Source organism: Cydia splendana, chromosome 1 (genome assembly GCF_910591565.1).
Source record: "Cydia splendana chromosome 1, ilCydSple1.2, whole genome shotgun sequence".
Classification (NCBI taxonomy): domain Eukaryota; kingdom Metazoa; phylum Arthropoda; class Insecta; order Lepidoptera; family Tortricidae; genus Cydia; species Cydia splendana.
This window is the reverse complement of record NC_085960.1, coordinates 24622894-24636710: the sequence shown is the minus strand read 5'-3', so window position 1 is coordinate 24636710 and position 13817 is coordinate 24622894. Positions and strand designations below refer to the sequence as shown.

The window sequence follows — 13817 nt, the reverse complement described above, 5'->3', positions numbered from 1 at the left end:
ACGTAAATAGTCTTTTAGAATTGTTAGTAGGATAGGTAATGTTACCTCGTTCAATTCAGTAACCGCCGATTGCTAAAGCCGATAAATAAGCTCGGTTGCGCATGCAGACGACCGCAGAAAATTCCCATCCATCGACACACTTCCAATCCAATTCCTTGGATAATATGAGGCGACAAATCCTTCCTGAACCCGCAGCGGCCCGAGCCGTCGTCTTCGTCTCGCATGGGTTTGTTCCAGTCTCGGCTGAAATTGTGCATCGTTTGTAGCCGCTGAGCGCTCGGATCGGATGGTAATGATTGCGATCGAAGTGATGGCTGCGTCGACCGCAACATGTTCTGAACGAGACGATAATGGTGTATCGACGCGAGTTTTTTTTATTATCTTCGGTGATTATTAGAATTGTATGGATTTGAACGTGGTTAGATATTTATGGTGCATTTTAATACTGAAGGGCGGATTGGTTTTAACAAGAAAGATAATATTTTTATATTTATAAGATGCGTGGTTTAGCACATATCGAAGCAGCATTATTAAAAAAAAATTAAAAGCCTATTAGTTATACGCGGCTAAGTTTGCACGCTCTCTTGACTTTAGCAAGGGATGAAACCCAAAGCGACTTCACTCGATGGTTTTTTAATTAATTGCTTCACAAACTAATACGTAACTAATAGTTTTAACAAATTGTCGACATTGAATAATCTGTTGCAGTAAAGCTTGTCAGTATCTCTGTTAAACCTTGAAAATTAAAATATCAGTAGAGGCCGGTTTCGTAGTAGATCTTATCTGGACTACAAACTTGGTGCTATCTCAACTGATTTATCTCGAGGAAAAGGTGGCCGAGTGACACATCGATCATAGGTTTGTCGACTCAATTTACTTATTTAAACAGACCGACTTAAATTTTATATTACATCTCTATGGATTTTTTCTTTAGCCTATTAGAGTGTGCCATAAATCCTCTCTGATTATTGATTTTAATAGTCGCTTAAAAATAGGCTGTAAGATTGATTTAACATTAATTAAACAAATTAGCTAAACGAATTAATGATTATCAAGTTTAACATCAAGGAACATTTAAGAACTGTCAACGTTACCTGCTATAGTAAGTATAGCAGGCAGTAGGTACACGAAATCAATAATGATCGCAGATAATCTTAGGCCAATGAAGTTAAATTCGAAGTAGTGTTGTTTCTTGATATGGTGGTTTTCTGCCCACAGGGTGTTGTGAAACAAATTCCTGGTATATTTTAGGTAGCTGTTTGACTAATACTGACATTTCCGCAGTGATAAATTATGTATAGTAATTAGCTATGGGAAATATTGTCTCTGACCGCGTTCGATACAGATCTTAGCGTAGATCGAGATAAAATCTTGCTTTCGTTGAATGAAATTGAAGGCTCCTATGTAGGCGTGCGACACACGTGTCTGACAGATTTAATTAATAATAGCTGCGATTAATTTAATAGGCTCGATAGTGTAACTTCAAAAATGACACTCAGCAAAGATTATCTACAGATAATAAACCTAGTTCATGAATATACATAAGCAAAACAATGTTGAACGTGGAATTAATGAAAACGTTTCATTAAACGATAATTGAAACATCGAGTAAACAAATTCGATAATTAATGCAACAGAAACAAACGCATCTGCTGTTGGCTCATACGTCACATATTGAGGGAGTTTGGCAGAAAGTAAACAGAAAATATAATTTAGAAGCAATTTGGCGTGGATATGTCCGCAATCAAATTGTCTCGTTAATGCCGCGGCTATCAAAACATTTGATTTGTGGGCCGCGGCGACCCACCCGCGCTCGACGGCACGAATGCGCCGCGCCGAGGGCCTGCTCTATGTTCACCTCTTCACTTCATATTCATACTATTTTTACGTGTACCTCCCTATCTTTTATGCGGTATTGTATACTCGTAGACAGGTAGTTTTGCATAAAATTACATAGATATTTGTCATACTAGTAACTACGAGTTGTTTAACAATAAGTAAGTACAAGTTTAAAAATCCTTATTGCATTTTTACGCGAGTTCTATTGGAGCACATAACACGAAACCAAACGCAGGAAATCCTTGTTTAAACCAAACTCAAAAGCTACCAAAGCAATAAAAGAACAAAACGAAGCATTCGCACTTTAAAAATTTATTAACTGACCAATGTTTACATGGAAATAACGGGGTTTCAGTCGATTTATGCGAACACACACTCGCGCCGCCGTCAGCGTGTAAACAGCGGAATACTTTTTATTCGCGTTATGTAATTCCCCGGAGTGTGGATTTGCATAACAAAACGGGAAAAGGTCAGAAAGCGAACGGAATGGCAAGTGTCCGGCTTGATGCGCAGTCAGCATTGCTCGATGAAGGAGCGTTGGAGCGGGATATCTCCACTCTACCGCGGACTTTATTCGAGTTACTAACGAAAGCAACTAGAAGACAGTACTTATCGAATAAAATCTGACAATACAACCAACGAATTTACAAAATGTAATGCCGGTATGTGATAGATAGACTAGCTGACTCTAATTTAGTGAGTAGGTACATATTATTAAGGAACTAGGAAAATGTGCACATTGTGTACCGACATGTGAGGCTTGGTACCTGTGAGGGATTTTTAAAATGGTAACTGCAACAGATAAGAGGGTACTTAACCGCCTAATACTTTTACAAATAGACTTATTTCTGTATTTGTAAATTTATGAGTGTGGCAATTTTATGACTTATGTATACACATATTTGTGGATTTCTTTGTTATGATTATTACTATTACAGCTGACTGTACTTAATATTTAGACTAATTATTTTAGGAACCAAAATTCAAACTTTTAAAGTAAGATCGTATGATTCATAACATTAATAAGATAAATACATATCAACAAGTAATAGCTGTCTCTGGAGCGATAGCTTTTAACAATTATTAATAGGTACTCGTACAACTTAAAATATGTAATAGGTAAGTGTAAGTGGAGACAAACCTTCTTGCCAGTGTGATTGCACACGTAAACGCAGCACGGGATGTTCATACTCAGCCGTTTCCGATGCATATTCATCGCTCTGGCACATGCAAATCACGATTTACACATTGTAATGAATTCTTTTGATCTGTGGATTCGCGTATTTGATTTACCCTATCGGTATTAGCATGACACGTTGATTTAGTATTCATAGTCCTGGTGCGTACGTTTGCTAATCGTGTTAATTATTGAGGATTGGTTGACCCCTCTCTCAGTATGATTTTGCGGAATTAAAGGGCATTTCGCAGATTGATATATGTGATTTATATATTAAGAAATAAAGAATCAACAGTGATTTTTGTTTATTTTTTGTGAGTACTTATGTACATATAATCATAATGTCATATCTGCAATTTAACTTATTCGCGGGTGACGCTAACAGATGAGGGGTGGCAATTACCACAAGAACCTAGTACCTATTCTTTATGTAAGAAAAACAACTTCGATTAATCTCGAGACCTGCCTTACAGCATCGATCAAAACTTGTAATTTGCAACAGGATCAATAGTTCACACAAAAGGCTTTTCTGGTACGCAAATAGAAAAAACAACTAATAATTACTTTAGCGATGCAACTGTTCGAAAGAAACGGAGAAATGACAAGACGATGACAAATGAGCTCGCATCCCGGTCGGGTGGCGGACCTCATCAAATTATTTCCCACTTAAAAAATCCCCATAAACAAAAACCCCAAGAGAAAAAAACACTCGGGAGTAAAAAATAGGTATTGGCAACATTGATTGATGCATACTAATAGGCCGCGAAGAAATGAGGCCGAGGCATAATTAAAGGAAAAGTGACATTTTCTGTCAGTGACACCCGCAACCGCGCAGGAATAGAACAGTCACGCCTTTTGTGAGGAAGTGATTAGTTGCTTATTAAAAATTATTGAGTGAAGCCCACTGATTGATGAGTGTGTCGCCTCACGTCAATAACCACTCGTAAATGTTCATTTTCAGACATTTCATTTTCAAAGGAGGTGTCAAAGGCATGTATAAATTTTATCTCTCGTTAGTCCTTTACGATTTTCTAAATGATTACTTGACACCGCTATCGAATGATAATGATAACGTGGCGCCTGTTATCTGTCTTCCGTATTTTCCTAATGACACAAGCCTTGATGACGCCTCGTATTGGAAGTGTCACCCCTGGATCAGAGATAAAATGACGGTATAATCGATGACAAAGTTTATAGACGTATCCGTTATTACGATGGGATGGGAAAGCTCATCAATGTGTCAAACCCAAGTCGAACCAGCAAAGTATTCTTATTAATGTACAAATAAATACTTATAAAAATCTAGCTATAGGTACTAGGCATATAATTCACCACTGGTGAATCACCAGGTCCTTAATGATAACTTAATACTTTACCTTTGCAGTGTTTTGTAAGAACGTATACATTATAGTGTTTCTAATAGCGAGTACTTGCATTTATTTCTTCATAGTTATGAATTGCTTATAGTTGTGTTAATATTACCACTTGCAATTATAGACAACGCGAATTGAAACTGACAACGCGTAAGCATTTTCGCGCCATAATTGTTATTGATTATGACGGCTGCGTGTTACGCAAAAGACGACCTCGTATATGCTGTTTTATACCGTCTTCATTACAAATCACACTGATAACCAAGTATTCAAACAACCCAGTTTCTCTACGCCTCCAAATACCAAATCATTAGCCCCCGCCTTATCCGCGGTGACTTACGCTTTTTCTCTTAAAGCCTCCCTTATCTGTGTACATATCATTAGTAATGCAAAATAATGGGATACAGACACCTCTTGCCGTTTGCAGGCTAATGATTAATGCCGTTCGTCATTAATTCTTATTTTTGATGAGAAATTTGACTACAGCTGTCAGTCGCCGTCAGATTAATAAAGGCTGACGCTGCAACTTACATTAATGACAGGATTCAACTTTTACTTGCGCGCACTGACACTCGTTTCAAACTTTGATTTGCAAATTTGCTCATCGAAGTTTAAAGTTTCGAACATTTTAAATTACTCTTCGTTTACTGCATAGTTTTTATCTGTTCGGTTCGTGCAGTGCTATTTAGTGCTAACTAAACAAGAATTTATTATCAAAGGCTGTGGAATATATATAATGTAACTCCCTGGCTGAACCAAACCAAAATAGTTTACTCGTATAAAAGGGCAAAGTACAAAGAGCTAGTTAAAATTCCAGTACGACCACATCGGTGACAAACTCTGAAGGCATCCGGGGGCTCAGGACTGCCATGACGAAGCTCCCTTCATAACTCCCTTTGCATATCACACCAGTGAAAATCAAAAGTCGCATTATTAATGATTCCACGCCATGACAATCTAAATATCTCGGGAGCACCGAAAGTTACTCACTAATCGCTCGAAATTACCTCCTCGCAACCAATTCTAAAGATATAAATGTACCGAGTCACCAGATGCGATCGTCGGAATCATCTTTCAATACAGGAAGCGAGAAAAATCACTTAAAATTCATATCATTCAGCATCTTTATCTTTGCGCTGCAAGAGTTCATTTTATGACCATTAATTTTGTCTTTTCGTTGGATGTTTTATCACAACGGCTGCGGGGCTCTGTCGCGAGACTCATTAATCAAAAGCATTTGTTTACAACGAAGGGAATTTGATTTGATTAAAATAATTCGCAATATCCTTGATAAATATCACCCTCGGTCTTCGTTTGATCTTCGCTGAAATTAATGGTGGTGGATTCAATCACGCGAATGCGACGTATTACGGCGCTGGCTCCTTGCAACACGTTGCTTGCTAAGTATAACCAGCTTGCCTTAGCCTTGGACGAAAAATCTTGTTTAATTTAACATACAATGTTATTAAAGCATTTTACAGTTCAATAAAATTACAATCAAACATACTTATCACTGATTATTAAGAACGTTTTCAAAAATATTTAAATATATTCAAACACCAACTTTTTTGCACCAATCGCAAAGATTCACATCAAATAATCCGTCAAAATTACCTAACTATTCTCACACAATATCAAAATTAATTTATCAATTCCGACAATACAACTGTTAATTACTAAGCGCTTTAATTTTAAAATAAAGTTTTGTTTCCAAAATTAATCACGAGCCTTTCGGCGGGGGGTGCGGGGATGAGTAACGATCGATGTCATGAGGACGTGTGCCGGGCTTAGCTGCTAAATCGCACCTAATTCGAACCGAAACGGCATTAGACGGACGAATGAATTGATCCCAACGATTTGTTGACTGCTAATTGAGTGTGCCGTTGATGTACTGTGCGGATTTCCGACTCGGGAAAGAGAGAAAATAATTTTCCGGAAAAAGGTTAAACTTTTGCGCATTCGGATTTCTCTTGCGTATACAATACCTACTTCATAAAAGTTGTTTGAGTAATTTCAAAACAATAAAGATTCTAAAATGATATCTGTTCAAAAATTTTTCAGCAGATTTTGAGTAAATAATAGATTACCAAAACCTATTGATAATTGAATTATAACTAATTCAAAACAATACAGATTTCAAAATTGATCTGTGTTCAAAAATTTTGCTTTACCTAATAATGAAAGCTCCCTTAATCAGGTTCTACTCTTTTAATACCATCTTAATTCATGTAAACCTTTACTCATGCCCGTATTCCGCTTGCCCTGTTTATTAATTGCAAGAAGAAACAAAACAAACATTCCGTATTAAATCAGTGATAATCCTGTCAATTAATTGGCATTAAAAACCGGTCTTCGGGGCATGCCGAACAAACATACTGTGAAGGTATATACGAAAGCATTTACCTATATCTCGTGTTAATTTCTTTAGCCTTTAGTTATTGTTGTGTTTATTTAAGACACAGGTACATTACACAATACCTGGGGCATAGATATAAGATTCCTACGAACCTAATAGGGTATATTTTTTCATCAAATGAAAAGTTATATATTTTTTTAGAATTAATGGCGTTGGTACATTAAAGAGGTTTTTTCGAAGGTATATAAATCGGTTACCGACTTATAGATATATGTAAGTAGTTCTAACTAGCATAGCCTTACCTTTACCGATCATAGGGATTTTCCCAACATGAAAAAAACACTTTTTAGACGTAGCCGTAGTTAATTTGTTTAAAACAGCTCTAAGCCGGGGTGGCTCGATCGCCGGCTGACAGTGACACATCGGTACACGGCGCGCTGTCCGACTGTAATTCTACCCGCCGAGCACACAAGGACCCACCGACGAGAGGATACCATTTTATTTTACAATCTACAGAATTAATTAGAAGGATTTGGATGGATTTTGCGGTAAAAATCACTTCTAGCTACGAATGAGGTACGCTCAGAGAATCTTGCAGGAACTCGTAGTCTGAATTAAGAATCGTGTTATGAAATATTGTTACAATTCTAGAGAGTTACCTATACGTCAGTGTCTAGTTGAATTAACATAATCGCACTTTTATTAAACCTAACCTAAACCAACCTACTCCCCAGCGTGTCGTCAATTTTATCGGATCGCAACATTCAATCGGTGCACTTCAAAACGAAGTCAAAACCGCGAGTATCGTTCAATGCGGGCCCGCCAATCCATCACCATCCATTAAACACGAAAAGAAAAGTGCTTTCCCCCAACGATTGGCCCCCGAATGGCTGAAATCGGTCCAATTTACATGAGAGCCGCTTTTTCCTCGCATCGAGATTAGCCTGAATGAGCTTGATGAATTGTGCGCGGCGCGGGGCCGGACCGGCCCGCAACCGGTCATTTGTTAAAAATACACCCGATCCACGGATCTAATTGTCTCCTCTAATTTCACACCCTACTGTGATATCTTTGCTCTTTTAAATTACAAACATTTAATCATACCGATGCTATTTCAGTTATTTCCATAATTCGTTTTTGGTAATGATTCTTACACTGTAACTAATTTTGAATCAGGTTTTATTCAACTATGAATGATGAAGAGAAGACACAAAATAAATAAACTCAGACAAATGAAATAAGATTAAATGGAAATGAAGAACAGTGCCCGAGTGTCAACCAATTATAACAAATCAGACAGATTATCTTCCTGCTTTATCGATTGTATTATACAATGATGGAACGAAGCGTCGGCTGGTCCTACTCGTACCAGGTGGACACTACTTCTCGCAGCACGGCGATGACAACCGTGTATTCATAGTTGTGCATTGTGTTATCTTCACAAAAACTTTGTATTTAACAACAAGGCAGGGCTCTAGCTTATCTATAGTCTCGTCTTACCTTTCTAGGTGCTTAACGATGTCTTCGTACGCCGCTCTACAATTCTCCCAAATACCAGATCTGTCAACAAAAAAAATATGTAAAATAAGATAAATAAAGGAAAACACCAAAAATATAACTTTTTAATAAAAGTAAAGTTAAGAAACAAACTAAAATGGAGATATACGAGTAGGTACGTTTTTGTCTGAAAGATATTTAATTAAACTACTATATAATTTTTCTTTGTCAAGAAACCTTCTCCAATAAAAAATACTTTCTAAGAAGTCCACGAAAGAAGATAAAATATCTGCAACATTATTCTCAAGTATTCGAAAAGAAAAGTTTGTAAATGAATAAAGGGTTTGAATGTACCGGGAATAATTATGAGCACTCGATATTAAATGTTCCGTTAGGCTGAGCGAGGGGTCGAAGAAATTAATTATGTTTTAAAAACAATCGCGTATATTTGTGCTGGGGCCACTCATGCGTGATCGTCGAAATTGTTTCTCGATTACTTTAACTCTTTGTGTTTCATTAAACTTTTCTTCGACATTTGTATCCAGTGAATTAAAACTGAGCGGAGAACCGTCTACCTCACCTTGTTATGGTGCTTGTTGAAACAACGTGAGCGTCAGGATGGCGGGTGGATCTCAGCGAATTTGAACGTAATATTTATAAACATGTTGTACCTTCAGTGTACTTTAGTGTACTTTTAATAGAATTCAGTGTACTTCTCTCGGAAACGAGATATTTAACAAAAAAGGTCCACCCGCCATTCTGACGTCAGGACGGCGGGTGGACCTGTGAAATCTTGGATTATACCGCACTCCAAGTATGTAGTTATAGTGTACTTTCAGTGTACTTGCGTAAACTATGAATAAAAATCAGTGTACTTCTTCCAGAAACGAGATATTTAACGAAAAAGTTCACCCGCTATTCTGACGTCAGGATGGCGGGTGGACCTGTAAAATCTTGGATTATACCGCACTCCAAGTATGTAGTTATAGTGTACCTTCAGTGTACTTCTGTAAACCTTTCATAGAAATCAGTTTTCTCGTCCCTAAAACGAGCTATGCTCAAACTAAAGTCCACCTGTCAACCTGCGTAATCGTAATCGAAATTATTTACCAATAGGGAGTATTACTGCAATGTTCTGCCGCCAGAGTGCAGCACTAATTTGTTTAGTAAGCCTTAGAGTAACGTATACATACTAGGCCTTAAATAGTTTGTTGACAAGTTTTCACTATGACATTGATGCACCAAGGCGGTTTGTTTACAGGTGGCCTACCGCGAATTATAGCCTCTCTATCACTCTTGCTTATTCGATTACTACTAGAGAAGGTACTACAGATTTCATAGGTCCACCCGCCAACCTGACGTTAGCGGGCGCAGCGTGGTTCCATTTTTATCGTCTGTTACTATGATAAGCGATAAAAATGCGACCGTGCTACCGCCGCAGGTTGGCAGGTGGACTTTAATTTGAGCATAGCTCGTTTTAGGGACGAGAAAACTGATTTATATGAAAGGTTTACAGAAGTACACTGAAAGTACACTATAACTACATACTTGGAGTGCGGTATAATCCAAGATTTCACAGGTCCACCCGCCATCCTGACGTCAGAATGGCGGGTGGACCTTATTTGTTAAATATCTCGTTTCCGGGAGAAGTACACTGAATTCTATTAAAAGTACACCAAAGGTGATGATAAGATGTATATAAATATTTCGTTCAAATTCGCTGAGGTCCACCCGCCATCCTGACGCTCACGAAACAACGGCTTCGATTCAAGAAATTGGTGTCATTTAAATAAGCTTGTACAATTGCGGACATAGCGAATCATGAGGGCATAATTCTATCCTACTCGTTTCCAATATTCAACCAAAACCTATGCGGTGGTATTGATTGTCGTTCTGAAATGTATGTTAGAAGCACGGCTGTCTTGTGTTACAAGGGTGGCCGTAAGACGGGCGAGTCAAGCGAGCACTGTAGGTCTTCAGGAAGTGCTCCCTGTTTGTACTTATCTAACTGGATTAACATCAGACATTTAACCTGCCACTGCTGACCCGCTTACAGGTTTCTTTTCGTGAACTTATTATTCTTTAAGCCGTTTATGTACTTAAGATTTACAAATTGTATATCGATTTTCACGCCGTATACGGAAGCCTTGCTGTGGTATTGAATATGTATAGTTAGTGTAAGACTGATTTTTATTGTAGACAGTGTTAACATTTCTAGTCCATGGTTTGATTCAACGTTATATTATGCACCTTATAGTTATATGGTAATTTACCTAACTGAATGCTATGGGTGTCCAGTTTCTCTGGAACTCAAAGGTTAACAATGTACCGTGCTACACACACTTAGTTATGAAATAACCCAACAAAAGCACACAGTTGTGCAGATCTGTTCACCCAAGCTGACGTAAATTAATCAAATAAGTGACAGATAGTGTTTAAGTGTGTATTTCAAAATACTTATATCTACCGTACTCCCGATTTCTGTGACCGAATTGCTCAATGATAGATGTCATAATTAGTATAACCTAAAAGAAGTTACTGACCTTGCTAACGCTTCCATATTGTGCATAGGCTGTCCTTTGATGATGGATCCATCAGGTCTCGGCACGCCGTGGTGTGGCATGCCGGGTGACATGAGCGCGTGCTGGTGCATGAAGCCCATGGGCCCCAAGTGCGTCGGTGGCGCGTTGTAGCCGTTGGCCAGCAGCGGCGATTTCTCCATGCGCGCGATTTCTGCAACAAGGAAGTGACCTGAATGAACAAAGAGGCACAGTTGGGTACCAGCAACTGTACCTCTCTTTAGGGTATAATATAACCTTGCTGATATCAAAGACAATTAACTGATATAGTCCGTTAATCTCCCTGCAAAGCCATCACTGTTGTATATGGATCGATTTAATATTTAATAGCCTCCTAGCCTACACAAAGATTTGTTTTTCAGTTATGGATGTTTTCTTTGTATATAAGTATTTATATATATCTTATTACCTATATATTAAACATATCATTGTCTAATACCCACAACACAAGTCTTATTGAGCTTACACTGGACTATAAAAAGGTAGATTTTTGTCAGTTATCATATACCGGGTGTGGCCTGTAACATGAGCAAAAAATTAAACTGTAGACTGTACTCCTCATACTGACCAACATTTGTTCAGCGACTTTTAAAAATAACTTGTGGTTTGATTTTTAATACACTTTTAAGTTTATTCTAAGACGCAATGTATTGCGAATTTTGTTATGTTTAAGGCGTGACAAGCAACGTCAATCACAATGATATGGCGTGGCGATGGCGTCCATTGAAGACAATATTTATATTGTATGAAAAATAGGGAGTCTAAATACTTCATAATTTTTAAAAGTTGTTGAACAAAAGTGTCACCGTTTCAGGAGTACAATCTATGTTTTAATTATTTGCTCGTGTTACAGGCCACAACCCGGTATAATATTTATGCGTTTATTAAATTTATTTTTAGATGTCAATATTAATGGCAGAATATCACTTAGACATTCTCAGAAAGATTAGTAGATGGCGTTGCGCTGTTGCGTGTGCCATCAGACCATTCTATAAAGTGGCGCCATCTATGACGAGACAAACAATTTTGAATGGATATTGACAGTTTGTATCCTTTAAGTTGCCCTCATTACAATATTCTTTATCAGCTTCCGTCCGCGACTTCGTCTACGTGTTAAAAACTTTTCATCTCATTATCACCCTCTGATATACCTACGATGAATTAAATAAAATCCTTTCTTAGTGAAGCTCGACAACATTGAATATGTTTCAAATGTCAAGTCACACGATTTAGGCAGTGCGTTGTCACTATCTACATATATCTAAGTAAGTAACGGAACTATTTTCTATAAATTTAATTGTCTAAACATAATTTCGAATTAAAATTAACAATAAATAGGTAAATACTATTTGAATGTCATTTAAATAGTTAGGTTTGCGATTCCCGTCTGTCTTGAATTATACATTTTATACAGTCATGGTTAAATTAATTTACGATATTCACAAGTCGCTATAATTTTAATACTGCTTGCCAAAATATTACTCAGTGAAACACAACAAGCAATAATAACCAATTTCAATTTCAAATCCCTTACAATCTTCAATAAATAGCACTGCACTTAAATGTAATCACGCACTCAGGTAAAATCCAATTAATGCTTAGTATTATCATTTAATTACTCGGCCCAATAATCGAATCCCTCGAAACGGTGTATCAACAATAATAAAATGAGCAATGAATTTAGAGACTATTGTTTTCGGGGTACCACAAACAACCCGTGTAAACATTGGGGGGGGGCGTCGGGCAAATATTCTTAAAATGACCCCCGAATGGGTGTTTTTGGAGGCGCCGGGTCTTGGACGGGGCCCACCAAACGGACCGGGTAAAACAATTAACAAGGTGTCGAATTAAACGCGAATTAACGTTTGGACCGTAAAAGGAATACCCTTTTCCATTGTGGCAGCGTTTTACAAAGGATTTCGGGATTGCTGAGTATTAAATATGTGTCGCATTGTTCTGCGATTACGGCAGGTAGGCCTGTTGTTATTAGGGGCTATTCATAAATTACGTCATTTCAAATTAGGGGGGGGGGGGGTCTGGACATCGGATGACGGTAGCATGAAGTAGGAGGAAATGGGGTCATTTGAAGCAAGATTTTTGGATGATTATAGGGGGGGGGGGGTCAAAAATCGTCAAAAATCGATGACGTAATTTATGGACAGCCCCTTAAACGCTGTGAAGGGAATTTTTCAAACAGTTTTTCACGATCAGCTCAAATATATATAAATAACAAATTTAAGCTTAATAATTAAATATTATTTAGAGTTCATAACTACTTCCAATATGATTATAATCGAAGTATATTTAAAATAATAATTAAATGCCTTTAACGGACAACGAATGGATTATGAACTAAGTCTAGCAACTGCCCGCGACTTCGTCTGCTTAGAATTAGGTAATACTTTCATATCCCACTTCCACAGTATATTCCACCCCCCTTTAAACCCCCTTAAAGGTTAATTTGCATGATAAAAACTATATAGGTACTATATAAGCGGGAACAGGTAACGGAGAGACAGACAGTTACCTTCGTATTTATAATATATAAGTATTAGTAGTATGGTATGTATGTACATAGTTTAAACCATACCTACATGGTAAGTTGTTATTTATATTTCCAAAAGGACCTGAATCAAATAGTAACACGTATTTGTCAGAAGTTGGGTCAAAATGCATATTTTACAAACACCCAAACGTCACTTAATAGCAATGGGTCCTGAATTAATTGTTTAGGCTCTATTTACACAGTCGGGGCCGGTTATCTCTCCAGCCATTCGATGTGACTGCCCTGCCAGGTGACTACGCCAAATATAGATATTTTATTATACAAATATTGTTTTCACCATTAGGTATCATATTTTTTACATTTAGGTACCACATTTCTACAATTATCACTACAAAGAGTTCATAGTATTCATATAAAGTTCAAAAATCAATTTGCAAAAATGATATTATACTCGTACAACCACCCAACTATGACTCACGCTAGACCGGGC

The 13817-nt window shown here is 37.5% G+C and overlaps 1 protein-coding gene across 8 annotated transcripts in view; it reads right to left on the bottom strand.

Annotated features, from left to right (window-relative positions):
* The window catches only part of LOC134797108 (dachshund homolog 2), a 174328-nt gene that overhangs the window by 70546 nt on the left and 89965 nt on the right, over positions 1-13817 (bottom strand). For 5 of the 8 annotated variants that reach the window (XM_063769342.1, XM_063769350.1, XM_063769358.1 and 2 more), the window contains 2 exons: positions 10786-10993; positions 8246-8305 (listed from right to left, as the gene is read on the bottom strand). In XM_063769342.1, the coding sequence (XP_063625412.1) occupies positions 8246-8305; positions 10786-10993 (268 nt within the window). The remainder of the gene's footprint in view (positions 1-8245; positions 8306-10785; positions 10994-13817) is intronic. The other 3 variants (XM_063769364.1, XM_063769388.1, XM_063769396.1) reach the window with 1 other exon arrangement.